We start from the raw sequence: 15255 nt of genomic DNA, 5'->3' as shown, positions 1-15255 counted from the left end.
CAGAATCAGCCACTCTTACTAGCAGTTCTGATGAAGTTTTCACTATCACCACAAAAATAACAATAAAAATTAACAAACAAATAAATTCATGAATTATTTTTGTTTTTATTCCAGGTACATTTTTTCAGTCCTAGTGCACACTAAAATTCCTGTTTCACAGTACAATAACGTAGAACTACACGGCAAAACAAAACGGTCCGATTCCACTGGTAAAGTGAGGTATCATGAGGTAACTTGCTTTTGGCAGCAGTGGAAATGTTGCAGCTGTTGGGTCAATTTAGATGGCTAAAGAAGTCATCTGAAATTAGTTTCACATTGCTGCCAAAAATAAATTACTTCGTGATACCACACTTTATCAATAGGTTGTGTCATTTTATTGTGTGTCCTCTAGCAGTGTGCTAATGTACTGTGGCATAAGGATTTCCATGTAGATCAGGTCCTTTTTTTGACATGACAATTAAGACTTATCACTCTCATTTAAAGCCTTATAAAAAGTACAGAAGAGAGAGAGATACAGTGTATGGTATGCCATACATACTATTGCCATAGATACTACTCATTACCTTGGTAGAAAGTATGAAACTCATCAATGAATGTATGAATGTAAAGAATAGAGCAATAGCATCTGTATTCATTCCCCGAGTGGTAAAGTAACATTAGAGTCAGTAGTGCATCCCAACATGTTATATACTTTCTCACCATTATCATAAGTCTTCTGTTTTCTGTTGCACCATCAACAACATAAGGATTTTTTACAGTTATTGTGACTTACCAGGTGTCAGCCTATGTCAACTGCACATGGACAACTGCAACTTCAGAAGTAAGATGGCAGATGCTATTGTGACAGATGACAACACAATTGGGATAAAATGCTTGGCTGAACAATTACTGAAGCGTTGTTTACAAAATACTTGTGTAACCCCATAGTCAAGGAATACAAAGAAGGGAGTGCAAATGGTCACAGTTTTGTTCGAACCATTGGAGCTCAAGGAGATGATGATAGACCTAAAGTGGCAGATGTTTGAAGGTATCACAAGTTGTGACATTCACAAATAAAATAGTGACCCAGAAGTTGTAGAATAAATGATCACAAAACTTTCTGACCCTTAGACCACCTGTTTCAGTCAGTGATGGTCATCTTCATATCTGCAGTAAAAAAATGGAAAAACCAAATACAATCAATGGACACTCTACATATTAAAATAATAAAGTATGCCATAATCAAAAGTGTTACTCTCAAACAAGTGGAAAACATGTTCTTGAATTATGAATAGGCGTATCTGTTTTAAAATGTCTTAATATAGTGTAGCCATTGTTGCATTGTCAAAAACCACACAAATTCAGCTTAAAATCATCACAACTATTTAAAATATGGCATAAACTTAAGGCCATAATGCCAGCAGTGTCATCCTGTTAGCAGGGATACTGTTAAACTTAGCTACATTAGTCACTATCGTAAACCTACACACATTTGACAGTTACAGAATTGTACGAAATGCAATAAAATATTTCTGTTTTTATGACTTTTTTATTTTATCCCCTTCTTCTATGTTACACTGGCTTTACAATCTCCACTTTAAAACACAAATTCACATTGTTATTGCCAATCATAAAAATACGTCGAATTCCATCAGAGGCATGTCCACTACTACTATATTCTGCAGTACTAACAATATTCCAAAGAGCTCGCCAAAAAACCGAAAGAGCTCGCCAAAAAACCGAAAGAGCTCGCCAAAAAACCGAAAGAGCTCGCCAAAAAACCGAAAGAGCTCGCCAAAAAACCGAAAGAGCTCGCCAAAAAAACCGAAAGAGCTCGCCAAAAAAACCGAAAGAGCTCGCCAAAAAAACCGAAAGAGCTCGCCAAAAAAACCGAAAGAGCTCGCCAAAAAAACCGAAAGAGCTCGCCAAACAAACCGAAAGAGCTCGCCAAACAAACCGAAAGAGCTCGCCAAACAAACCGAAAGAGCTCGCCAAACAAACCGAAAGAGCTCGCCAAACAAACCGAAAGAGCTCGCCAAACAAACCGAAAGAGCTCGCCAAACAAACCGAAAGAGCTCGCCAAACAAACCGAAAGAGCTCGCCAAACAAACCGAAAGAGCTCGCCAAACAAACCGAAAGAGCTCGCCAAACAAACCGAAAGAGCTCGCCAAACAAACCGAAAGAGCTCGCCAAACAAACCGAAAGAGCTCGCCAAAAAAACCGAAAGAGCTCGCCAAAAAACCGAAAGAGCTCGCCAAAAAAACCGAAAGAGCTCGCCAAAAAAACCGAAAGAGCTCGCCAAAAAAACCGAAAGAGCTCGCCAAAAAAACCGAAAGAGCTCGCCAAAAAAACCGAAAGAGCTCGCCAAAAAAACCGAAAGAGCTCGCCAAAAAAACCGAAAGAGCTCGCCAAAAAAACCGAAAGAGCTCGCCAAAAAAACCGAAAGAGCTCGCCAAAAAAACCGAAAGAGCTCGCCAAAAAAACCGAAAGAGCTCGCCAAAAAAACCGAAAGAGCTCGCCAAAAAAACCGAAAGAGCTCGCCAAAAAAACCGAAAGAGCTCGCCAAAAAAACCAAAAGAGCTCGCCAAAAAAACCAAAAGAGCTCGCCAAAAAAACCAAAAGAGCTCGCCAAAAAAACCAAAAGAGCTCGCCAAAAAAACCAAAAGAGCTCGCCAAAAAAACCAAAAGAGCTCGCCAAAAAAACCAAAAGAGCTCGCCAAAAAAACCAAAAGAGCTCGCCAAAAAAACCAAAAGAGCTCGCCAAAAAAACCAAAAGAGCTCGCCAAAAAAACCAAAAGAGCTCGCCAAAAAAACCAAAAGAGCTCGCCAAAAAACCAAAAGAGCTCGCCAAAAAACCAAAAGAGCTCGCCAAAAAACCAAAAGAGCTCGCCAAAAAACCAAAAGAGCTCGCCAAAAAACCAAAAGAGCTCGCCAAAAAACCAAAAGAGCTCGCCAAAAAACCAAAAGAGCTCGCCAAAAAACCAAAAGAGCTCGCCAAAAAACCAAAAGAGCTCGCCAAAAAACCAAAAGAGCTCGCCAAAAAACCAAAAGAGCTCGCCAAAAAACCAAAAGAGCTCGCCAAAAAACCAAAAGAGCTCGCCAAAAAACCAAAAGAGCTCGCCAAAAAACCAAAAGAGCCCGCCAAAAAACCAAAAGAGCCCGCCAAAAAACCAAAAGAGCCCGCCAAAAAACCAAAAGAGCCCGCCAAAAAACCAAAAGAGCCCGCCAAAAAACCAAAAGAGCCCGCCAAAAAACCAAAAGAGCCCGCCAAAAAACCAAAAGAGCCCGCCAAAAAACCAAAAGAGCCCGCCAAAAGAGCTCGCCAAAAGAGCCCGCCAAAAGAGCCCGCCAAAAGAGCTCGCCAAAAGAGCCCGCCAAAAGAGCCCGCCAAAAGAGCTCGCCAAAAGAGCTCGCCAAAAGAGCTCGCCAAAAGAGCTCGCCAAAAGAGCTCGCCAAAAGAGCTCGCCAAAAGAGCTCGCCAAAAGAGCTCGCCAAAAGAGCTCGCCAAAAGAGCTCGCCAAAAGAGCTCGCCAAAAAACCAAAAGAGCTCGCCAAAAAACCAAAAGAGCTCGCCAAAAAACCCAAAGAGCTCGCCAAAAAACCAAAAGAGCTCGCCAAAAAACCAAAAGAGCTCGCCAAAAAACCAAAAGAGCTCGCCAAAAAACCAAAAGAGCTCGCCAAAAAACCAAAAGAGCTCGCCAAAAAACCAAAAGAGCTCGCCAAAAAACCAAAAGAGCTCGCCAAAAAACCAAAAGAGCTCGCCAAAAAACCAAAAGAGCTCGCCAAAAAACCAAAAGAGCTCGCCAAAAAACCAAAAGAGCTCGCCAAAAAACCAAAAGAGCTCGCCAAAAAACCAAAAGAGCTCGCCAAAAAACCAAAAGAGCTCGCCAAAAAACCAAAAGAGCTCGCCAAAAAACCAAAAGAGCTCGCCAAAAAACCAAAAGAGCTCGCCAAAAAACCAAAAGAGCTCGCCAAAAAACCAAAAGAGCTCGCCAAAAAACCAAAAGAGCTCGCCAAAAAACCAAAAGAGCTCGCCAAAAAACCAAAAGAGCTCGCCAAAAAACCAAAAGAGCTCACCAAAAGAGCTCGCCAAAAAACCAAAAGAGCTCGCCAAAAAACAAAAGAGCTCGCCAAAAAACAAAAGAGCTCGCCAAAAAACAAAAGAGCTCGCCAAAAAACAAAAGAGCTCGCCAAAAAACAAAAGAGCTCGCCAAAAAACAAAAGAGCTCGCCAAAAAACAAAAGAGCTCGCCAAAAAACAAAAGAGCTCGCCAAAAAACAAAAGAGCTTACAAAAAACAAAAGAGCTTACAAAAAACAAAAGAGCTTACAAACTTTCTTGACAAAAGAATCTTCACCAAGTTATACCATTATTTTATAAATGAGTCCAGAAATGAATTTAATAATTAGCATCAGATTGAATAAATAATAATAGGAATTTTAAGGATGACAGGTATTTCGTAATTTCAAATGTTTCTAAAATAAAAGTAATTTCAACTCTACATACAGAGGGAGTACATAGCTATTCTAATAAATTAATTTCTATTTATATATTTTAGCCTGAAATATAATTCATAGTATACAAAATCAAATGAAATTCATTTAAACAGCTGGGATAATTTTAAGATCCGAAAATATTTCTGGTATTTGCCATTTTTGTACAGAAAGGTAATGTGGGAGGAGGATGTCCTATTACAGCAACTAGCTTCTTTGCTGGGCAAAGGTATGAAACGGGGTTGATTTGGACCTTAGGTGGTGATCTGTCACGTAGGGAACATAGTCTGTTCTGGAAACTGTGATACTAATCAGTTGTTCTGAAAGATGTTAATGTAAAATGTTGTTTATGATGTTGAAGAATGTACAAGTTAAACTGACAGCTGGGTATTTGCTGATTTGGTGACATTAGAACAAGAACAGCCTCTCTTCCAACTCCAAGTATAATTGCCAGATGAAGAAGAATGATTAGCATGGCAGACCAGAGCCTAGTAGCAGGTCTGGTCCACAACTGCAAATGCCTACCAAATTATTTACGGAAATCATGAGAACACCTGATGAGACAGTTTATGCACTTGGATGTAGTACACATTTAAGTACAAGCAACAATTAAACCCAAGGTGACACTGTAATAGTTAATGGTGTTCCCTCCTCGTAGTTCTATAGTAAACTTGGTTTTTGGATGCATGCTGCCTATTGCTTGGGCAGCAAAGGTGTTAACCTCATTAGTGTCACCCTCTATTAGTAATAAAATAACATGGACATAACATTTTGTGCAGGGGTCACCTGTTTGGAGAGTGTAGGGATGATTTTATTATTATTTATTTTATGGCCTTCATTGGACCCCTCTAGTCAAAAAAACAAAGTTGTAAACAAGTTGTTACACAGGGACACAATTTGGGTCAACAATAACTTAATATGATATTTAGGTAATATAATTGTAAGAGTCTATTCTTATATGAAAGGTGTTTTGCTCTTCTGTCTGCCCAATATTTCTTAATTTTTTCAGATATTTTCTTTCTTTCTTCATCTGAGATCACTCTTCCTGTACTCCTTTTATTGATTTTCATTTGTAGTCTGGTTAGCGGGTCTTGCAGTATTCTGGTTTTCTCTGTCTTGTTTTTTAGGTCATCTACTGTAATTTGGAGTTCTTCTTTATCTTCTTTAATTTCTGTGATCCATTTAATGTTGCTCTTGCTATTCCACAATGTCCAAAGAATGAGATGCGTTTCTTCCTGGTCATGACTGGTTCTATTTTCTTATATACTGTTTCATTTGATGCTATTCTCCAATGTCCATTTATTTTACACTGTTTTTTTATACATGTCCCAATTATTCTTCTTTCTATTTTTAGTATCCTGTCAATTTCTGCTGTATTTGTTGTTTTGAAGATAGTTTCAGCTGCATACGTAGGGATGAATTATTTAACACAAAAATTTTCAAGACTTATGTGCTTTGAGTTGGTTGTTGTGAAGATTGCTCACAGCCCACAGTGCTGGTCTAAGTGTGGTTCACAGGTGAGGATTGCTGATTGAGGGACACCTCTGTGGAATGTCAGTTATGATCTTCAACCAACAAAAGTACTGGAAAGGGTCGTGCAGTCGTCTCAAGCATGGATGGCCGAGAGTTTGACAGAGACCTCGCCCTATCCTCGTCTAGCTTCTGATCAGCCACACATTCCTCTCCTGTTCTCCTACATTCCGTTCAGAACTCTTGCCGTAATGGCCACCTTCAAACAGATGGTGGATTCCCTAGGTGTGCCATCTGTTTCCATTTATGGTTATAACAGCCCAATGGATTTTATCAGATTTTATTTTATGACACAACTACCCCTGATGTTCACCTAAAGACCCATCCTCACACATTCTGCATAATTGTAATAAATGGTTTATAGTTTCAGCTATGGAAACTTGGAGGAAAAAAAAATGCATTCTAAATCATTCTCAGAAATATCTGCTAAAATATCAGCAAGTCCATGTTTATGATAATATATTTTCTCAGTGAAAATAAAAGCACTTGGAAGCTAAAACAAAACCTTAAAATTCAATTTGTTCTGTATATTTTGCATTACTAATTTATTATGGTTTAGCAGACAATGTCTAATAATTTCAACAGTTTCTTTTTTGGGACAATACTGTACAGGCCTTTTGCATCCAGGGATACTAGCATCGTTTACATGGTAACAGCTGTGTGTACCCAATGTTGCCTGTGTGTGTATTTACTCGAGTCTTGTATTTACTAATCTCCTCCTCTCCACTCTCCCAGTCCATCTCCTCCCAGTCCGCATTCACTCTGTCCAGCTAATCCTCCCCCTATAAGTCCATCCTCTCCTCCCCTACCCATCCTCTTCTTCCCCACCTTCATCTCCTCCCCCTTTTCCCCTTACTCTGTCCCTTTCCTACTCCCCGTCCCTCTACCCATCTCCTCCTCTTCCCGTTCTCTGTCCACCTCTTTCCTTTCTCCCTCCATTTCTCCTTCCCCCTCTCTCCATCCATCTCCTCCTCCCCTTCTCTCAAATTATCACCCTCAATCCAATTGGATGTTGTTGGTTCTTATCGTCACAGTATTTCTTCCCAGACAGTAAGTAATCCAGGGGTTTAGGAAAAACGTTTTACCGACATCTTTGCTCACATACACATTTGTCAGATTTATTTAACATATTTCACTCATATGTATATACATATTTCGCATGTATCTCTAGCGAATTTCGCCCTGCAGTTTCATTTTCACACAGGTAATTGTTTATGTCACATCTCCTGAACTATGTGCTATATGCTGATATAATTTTGCAAATACACCCAGTGCTATACATGGATACTACCTATGAAATGTGTTGCAAATAGATTTCGTAGTAAATAGGTAATAAATTAAAATTTCATGTATAGCATGGCTGTTTTTCACACATTTGAGTATTTATGGCATTTTACTCCCGAGAAATGTGTCATACAATCATATATATGTTTATAGGCACATTCCGTGATATATATGAATATTGTCTGCAAAATGTGTTGCGAATCGAGTTAGTGGTAAAGAAGTAATAAACAAACATCCAACATGACATGGCTTTACTGCACGACCCGTGAAAAATTACAATATAGTTCATAAGTAGAGTTGTACAAAAATATAGTTTACATTATTGAAGTGGTTTTATGAACCATTTACAACATAGCTTGAATGAAAAGGTTATAAAATGTTGCAAAATCTCTTCTCACAAGTCTCCAATTAAATTGTTAATGTCCCCCAGATACAAAGCAGGGAGAGTGTATGTCATTCTAGTTGGTGTTGCTGGATCAAGACTTGCACGAGTTTCATATCTTCTGATGAAACAAGTCTCAGTGTTTGGCGGGTACCATGAATGATGGAGATGGTTACTGTTGATCCAAGAAGCTGTCCTGTGCTTCAAGTGTTTCTTCATAAGTCTGTAACACACATTCATATGTGTGCGTGTGTGTGCGCGCGCTTGGTGATTACATTTTTTTTATCTATCCAATTATATTGTCAAAAATTGATTATTTTCATTGTTCTGCTTATGAACTGTACTTTTTAATAATTTGTGTTTCATATTTGTGTGTTACCTTCTAGCTTTTGATAGTTTGCCAATGCTGACAAAATATGCTTTTGCAAAGGTATTGAAGATGAAGTGTTTCGAGATATTCAAGGACAAAAGTTAAGGTCAGTGACCTCGAATGCGAAGCTTCTTGGAAACTGGCCATGTTGCAGATCAATAAAAAGCTCTGATCATTAGCTTTTCATTCCTGTATCTGGATTAGAACCAGAGATAGTAATTTATGTTGAGAGAGGCGCATATAAATTTAACACAATCAACTTTGCAGACCTGTAACTTTCTTCAAAATTGGGTACCTCTGGAAACTGATGGTTTTACATCTCTTATCTGGATAATTGGATGCACCATATTTGAAAGAAATCTGAGGTAGTTAGTTTAGAATTGTCACATTTCTGCATTGAACCGATATGAAACTACCTGTATTCGAATGCAATGTTATGTCAAAATGTCAAGCAACTGGTAAGGAACTTTCGAAGCTTTACGATTTTGTACAAACATTTAGGGCCTACATCCATATAAATAAGACTGTAAACATTCATACATTATACGAGGGTTGGAACTTAAATATTGGAAACTATTTATTTACAATCGATACAAAAGAGTTACATGTTTGCACCTGTTACTGTCCTTCAAAGTGGTCACTAGCGTTGTGTAGAACCCGTTGCTGCCGATGTGGAAGGCATAGTATACAGTTACCAGAGCCTATACTGTTGATGGTGCGAATGGAGCGATCTACTGTCTGTCAAATCCCTGGAACAGTTCTGAAGCGAATGCCACGAAGTGGTGCCTTCATCTTCAGAATCAAATCAAAGTCACAATGACTTAAGGCTGGGGAGTATGGAGGATGGTACAGTACTTCCCAGTCCCATCAACCCAACACAGCAGCCACAGCTTGTGCTGTATGTGCCCGCGCATTGTCGCGCAAAATGATGGCAGGGTTGCACAGAAAGTGTCACCGTTTCTCTTGCAAAGCTGGTCACAGGTGATGCTCCAAAAACGAAGAGTAATACTGTGCATCGACGCTCTGCCGTGGAGGAACGTAGTGCATTAGGATAACACCACCACAGTTGTGGACAGAATCACCATAACTTTCACCATACTGGGGCTCTGACACACTTTCGACTTTCGCGGCGGCCCATAATGATGCCATTCGTTAGATTGGCGTTTCTGTTTTGGCTCTTACGATGTGGTCCATGTCACATCCAGTGTTATGATACAGTGTAAGACAGCCTCTCCTTTGCGCTCATAGTGCTCCAGGTGCACCTGAGCAGCGTCGTAACGCATCCATTTCTGCATTTCCGTCAAGTCATGCGGAACCCATCACGATGCAATTTTTCGCAGGCCCAGGCATTCCTTCAGGATACAAAGCACTGTCATATGCGCTAATTCAGTTTCGTGGGTGGGCTCATGAATCGTATGGCGTCGATCACTATCCGCTAATGTGGCAACAGCGTGCACTACTACTTCAGAGACACTGGAGACCCGTCCAATGCATGTCCGCCACAGTCTGCCGACCTTTGTTGAAGGCTTTTATCCAAAGTGCCACTTTTCTGTACGGCAATGCCGATTCCCCACAGGCCTCTCGAAGACCTCGATGACAATGTCGTGCCGTACGACCTCTGGTACAATCAATCTTGATCCAACTCCGTTGTTCCTGTTATGAAAACACAGTGACACTGTTACATTAGACCACTCACTCACAAGTGACTGTGTTTCCCTCGATTGTGCGTTCGCCGGTGACGTGAGACGGGCGAGTCCATTTGCTCGGAGGTAAGGTAGGTATGTCAAAAACGTGTGATATCAGCGACAATAGTAGATTCCATTGCATAGTGTCTCCACAGCAGTGTTGCCACTATTTAAGTTCCAACCTACGTATAAACACACAATATATGTTTTGTTAGCAAAAATGTATAAGAGTACTCAACCAATTTACTTCAAATTTCTATAGATTAGTGTAATAAACATTCAGGCTGTTCAGAAATTCCTGTTACAAACTTCTAGGAATTAATAGAGGAGAGTGAGTACATAATACTCTGAATAGGAAACCACGTCTGGAAACATACGGTTTCCGAGCCACAGCTGTTTGAAAATAAGTTTGCTAGGTGGGGATGCAACAAGGAAGTCATCATGGTGGGGTGTGGTTACATCGGATTGGCTGATGTCTATCCTACCTCTCTTAACTGGTTTGAGCCTCATTCATGTGTAGGTGAGTGTTAGAGCAACACGGTTGAGTACACATTTGCTGAATTCACTGACTTGATCCTTCTGAATGGTGAAACTTACAGTAACGGAAGAGCTGCTTGCTGCCATTATCAAGATCATTCTCCACAAGATCTGACTCCATCGTATACCCTTTTCACCACAATTACGCACAGCACTGAGAAAGGGCACCCTCACTGTCAGCAGGCGTGACTGTGGAGCTCCCCTCTACAAGTTCCAGCAGTCCCCAATGGCAATTTCCGTACGCACTGTATAGGTTACATGTTTTTAATTTAAATGATGTAAACATACAGGGTGTTTCAGAAGTGATGGTCAATAATTCACGCATGGCAAGTACAGCCCAATGTAGCTAAAAAGACCCAATAAATGTGGGTCCACAAATCAACAGCTGCTGAGGTGTTGCGTTAATTCGAGTTAGGAACCAACTGTAAACATCCCTAGATACCGTGGTACTTACGATGGTATCTCAAGGTTTGGGATCGACTGTCTGTCCGTGCATGTGCAACTGCTTCCCTTTCCCCCTCTGTGCACTGTGCCGTAATGGCCTCACAATCAGTTACGAATGTGAAGGCACCATGGACAGAGGTGACATCAATGAAGAGCATGCTGACATGCACTTCATATATGGCAAAGCGGACGGCAGTGCCCTTTAGGCTGCACGATTTGTATGAAGCAGCTTTTTCTCTCCACAGCCAGCCCAACACGTGTACATTTAGCTGGTTACATCAGTGCCTTAGAGAAACTGGGTGTTTTTGCACACCACATATGAGAAGAACGACCCAGACCCATAACGCCCATTGTTGAGGAGAGGATGTTACACATTGTACGCAAATGTCTGAGTACTTCAACAAGGAAGGTTGCTACCCAAGAACGTATCCTGAGTCATAGCAGTGTGTGGCTCATTTTACATCGGCAAGTACTCTATCCGTATCATCTCCGGCGAGTGCGAGTCATCAACAATGCAGACTTCCCTCCTAGAGAAAATTTCTGCCAATGAGTGCTACAACAGTGTACCCTGAATCTCCTGTTTGTAAGCAGTATTCTTGTCACAGATGAGGTTGGACTTACCCGTGATGGTATTTTTAACTATGGTGTCACATTTGGGCTGATGTCAATTCTAATGAAACACTTGTATCACGACGTCAGCAGCAAGAATCAAACAATGGAAAATCCAGGATGGAATGTAACAATATTATGAGAAGGAAAGTTGCTGCTAACCATATAGCCGACATGCTGAGTCACAGATAGGCACAACAAAAAGACTCTCACAATTAAAACTTTCGGCCATTAAGGCCTTCATCAACAATTAGACACACACACACACACACACACACACACACACACACACACACAATGTATGTGAGCTGTATTTGTGTGTGTGTGTGGGGGGGGGGGGGGGGGGGGGCACACGGACGAGTATGTCTGTCTATTGTTGACGAAGGCCTTAATGGCTGAAAGCTATAATTGTAAGTGTCTTTTTGTTGTGCCTATCTGCGACTCAGCATCTCCGGTATATGGTGAGTAGCAACTTTCCTTTTCATAATATTGTTACACGACATCAGCACAGTTATTCATTGAACGTCTGGGCAGGAGAGCTCACAGACCACATAACTGGACCACACTTCCTATCTCAGAGACTAATCTGACAGCAGTACATACGGTTTCTGCGGACTGTACTTCCAGATGCATATGATGATGTCCCAATGGATCAACTCTAACATTTGATTCATGCATGACAGTGCTCCAGCACATTTTCATTCATGAGTGCGCCGGCTTCTGACTCAGACGTGTTTTGGGTAGGTAGAGGAGGGTCTGTAACACGGTCTCCAAGGTCTCCGGATTTAAATCCCATGGATTTCTGTGCATGGGGTCATGTCAAAAGATGTGTATCTAATTCTCATACATATTAGAAATATGTGCTTTCTCTTTTCTCTCTTTTCCATTTAACCATACTAAGCCACAGCAAGTAAACAAATAATAACTGTGCATAGGCAGAACAACAGACCTTGCCCCATACATGGGATGAAAAGGCGTGCATCCCCAGGAAGGAGAAGTAATGCTCCCAACATTTCTTCCTACTGTGCTTAATCGGACAGGTTAAAGTATGGAGGTTTATCCCTGACCGATTTCACTTGAGATGCTGCATGGCTCTTGATGATCCTGATTAGCTTTTGCACTGTATTTGGTCCAACATGGCACCAGCCAGCAGGGGACTGAGTCTGTAGAAAGGTGAACAGCAGTTCTAGGGGTGCATGTGACTAGGTAGTGACAGGATAACCAGAAAGTTATTACTGTCACAAAGATCATCTTGTAACAACCATTGCAGAAAAGCCAAAAGATTCAGGGAAGAAATCGTACGGACAATAGTGAAAATGTGCCTTGGGTGGCACAAAATGCATGGCAGTGCCGTCACTGACAAACACAGATCATGACTGGAAAGAAGCTGGTCAAACAGGAGGCCTAACAGATGTAGTGTTACTCCCACACATGGGGTGGTAGGCACTGAAATCCTGAAGTAGGATAAGAGGAGGACAGAGCTGTTGGATAAAGGTGATCATCTCAAGAAATACATGCCCTACCTGAAGGTAAATAAATAGTACAAATGGTGATTGCTCGGGTAGTCTGCACTCACACTGCTCTTGATTCCAGCTTGATATGAAGGGGAAGCCACTAGCTGACTACATCTGTGGAACCCATGTACAGACCCCTCCAATTGCCCTCCCAGGACCAGTACAATTCTAGTAGAATGCACAGTAATGGTGGGGCATTGGGGAATGGTCATCACTGAAAGCAGTTTCTTAGAGATCAATACAGACTGCACAATAAGAAGAAATTTGCTGTAACAGTTCAGGTGGGTGACAATAGTATCCACTACTGTTCCACTGGGTCATCACACTGAGGATGTCCTGGTTAGGTGTGAAAGAACCAGGAGGGCCGGTCACATCCTGAGACCACAGTCAATGGAGCGTGCGGGACAATATCTATGAACAATAGCTTGTGGGGATCCATCGTCACTAGAGCAGCCTTCTCCCAATTCTTCTTTTCCTTCTCTTTCACAACTATTGGTGGCCGAAATTCTTGCAAGGTCTTATCTGCTACAGGCGTGGGAACAGATAAAGAGTGAGCACCCCTGGGACCCAAAGGCCATGGCACCTTCAGCCACTGGCTGGTGTTAGGCTTTTGATCTGTGGGTTTCTGGGGGGAGAAGCCCCAGAGAGGAGCCCTATCACTGATAAGTACCAGAAGAGGAAGCTGCCTGCTTCTCCAGCCAGTTGTGTAAAGTGATTCCCAAAGATGGTGTCGTGGGAACCGCGAGAGTGGAGGGCAGTGGTAGACCTGGTTTCGAAAAAACTGTAGTGGTGGGGAGGTGGGGGCCCGACAGCAGTGACTTCTGCATAATCATGCTGACTGAGTGCAGGCATTCATATTTATTTATTTCCTCAGTATATAACAGGCGATGACATGATTTATATTCTTGGACTTTCTTTTCTCTTTTAAATACTGTGAAACCATTGAACGTAGACAATGGTGTTCTGTATAATCGACACACAAAGAGGGTTACTCTCAAGGATGCCCTTCGTAGAGTGATCGTCCGCAGTTTCCACATTTTGGGTCTGCTGTGCAGCAGGATGACATATGACCAAAGCCTAAATACTGGAAACACCTCGTGGACAGTGGGAGATGAGGTTTCACATCATGCCTGTAAACCTTAACTTTAACTTTTTGTGGGAGGTCATTTCCTTCAAATGCTATGATAAAAGCATCTACACCTTTTCTCTTATCCCCCAGACCTTTTTGTATGCCTCACTATTCTAAATTATCTCATATCTTCATCAGTCTGGAATTCAGATCTCTGTGAAATATAACTCCTTGCGCCATATTAAAAGTTTATGTGGGACAACAGCCACAGTCATTAAAATGGCTGAAGAGCTTGAGATTGTGCAGCAGAGGGGACATTAATAGTGATCCATTGCACATTTTTCCCAGTGAGTCAACCTATCCAAATTTGTCTTCTGTGTGTTTCACAAAAAATAATTGTTTTGTCACCGTAAAAGTATCTATCAGCTTAGTAACACCATGTACTGACTAAGTCATTTTACTAAAAGTCATCTGGCTTGTCCCTCGCCCCTACCTTGGACTGCTGAGTTGTTTGTGTAATGGGGTCTCATGTCATCTTGAGAAGTTTGTCGACACTGGCTATCAACAAAAGAGCCAACGAAATGGGGGTTCCTGAATGCATCATAACGAGACAGCCATATCACAAAAACACAGAAAACAACAGTACATGCCACGATTATACAAAAAAGACTGTAATATCTATGCGGACTTGTGTTAAATATTTTTGTACTGCCACTGTAGCCTAATGACAAGTCTGACGAAGTGTAACCTCCAAATGTTTTGGAATTAAATAAGTAGTCAATAAATTTTGTACCTGGTAGTGTTATCTGAAAAATCGTTTTGAAATCTATCTGTTGAGACAACCAAATCAGAATGGCAATTGTGTTGGTTCAATGTGATACATTTCCCACGCGAAACGCCCACCTTCATGCCATCTGCTCTGACTGAGGACTCTCCGCCTGGGTGCCACACAGGCACAGAGGGGTCACCTGGCATAACAGCTGTTGCAGGGAGTCCTGATGCCTCAGGAAGATGGACATCTACTCCTTGGCACACTTGGGGAGTTAAGAGACTGGATATGAGAAGTGTAATCCCTGTGTTGTCAGAGGGCTCTATCAAAACGGTGTACAGTGATCCTACCATATCGGATTGGCTACTGTGTTGGCTTTCAAGTGCATATATCAGTCTATGCAATTATTGTGTGCAAAGGGCTGACAACACTGTACACAGTAGGTGCTATATAAGGCATTCTTTACCAGTCAGTCCACCCTATAGAAAAAATTATAAAGTACTAGGCATCCGCAACTATTGAAAGGCATAATATAAGAAGAATTCTACTAACAACTGGTAAAATTCTTGTTTCATTAACACACAACTGGTT

General features: G+C 41.4%; 2 protein-coding genes across 5 annotated transcripts in view; one reads left to right on the top strand and one right to left on the bottom strand.

The window, feature by feature from the left end:
* LOC126481554 (uncharacterized) overlaps positions 1–15255 on the bottom strand; it is a 148904-nt gene that overhangs the window by 96111 nt on the left and 37538 nt on the right. The window lies entirely within an intron of this gene.
* LOC126481108 (muscle M-line assembly protein unc-89-like) lies at positions 826–12313 on the top strand. Its single transcript, XM_050104631.1, has 4 exons — positions 826–915; positions 2778–3374; positions 3452–4063; positions 12248–12313. Exons 1-4 carry the CDS (start codon positions 826–828, stop codon positions 12311–12313), a joined length of 1365 nt encoding a protein of 454 aa, XP_049960588.1.

This window comes from Schistocerca serialis, chromosome 5 (assembly GCF_023864345.2).
Source record: "Schistocerca serialis cubense isolate TAMUIC-IGC-003099 chromosome 5, iqSchSeri2.2, whole genome shotgun sequence".
In the NCBI taxonomy this organism is placed as follows: Eukaryota; Metazoa; Arthropoda; class Insecta; order Orthoptera; family Acrididae; genus Schistocerca; species Schistocerca serialis.
Note: the sequence above shows the minus strand (reverse complement) of the source record. Positions and strands in the feature narration are given on the sequence as shown.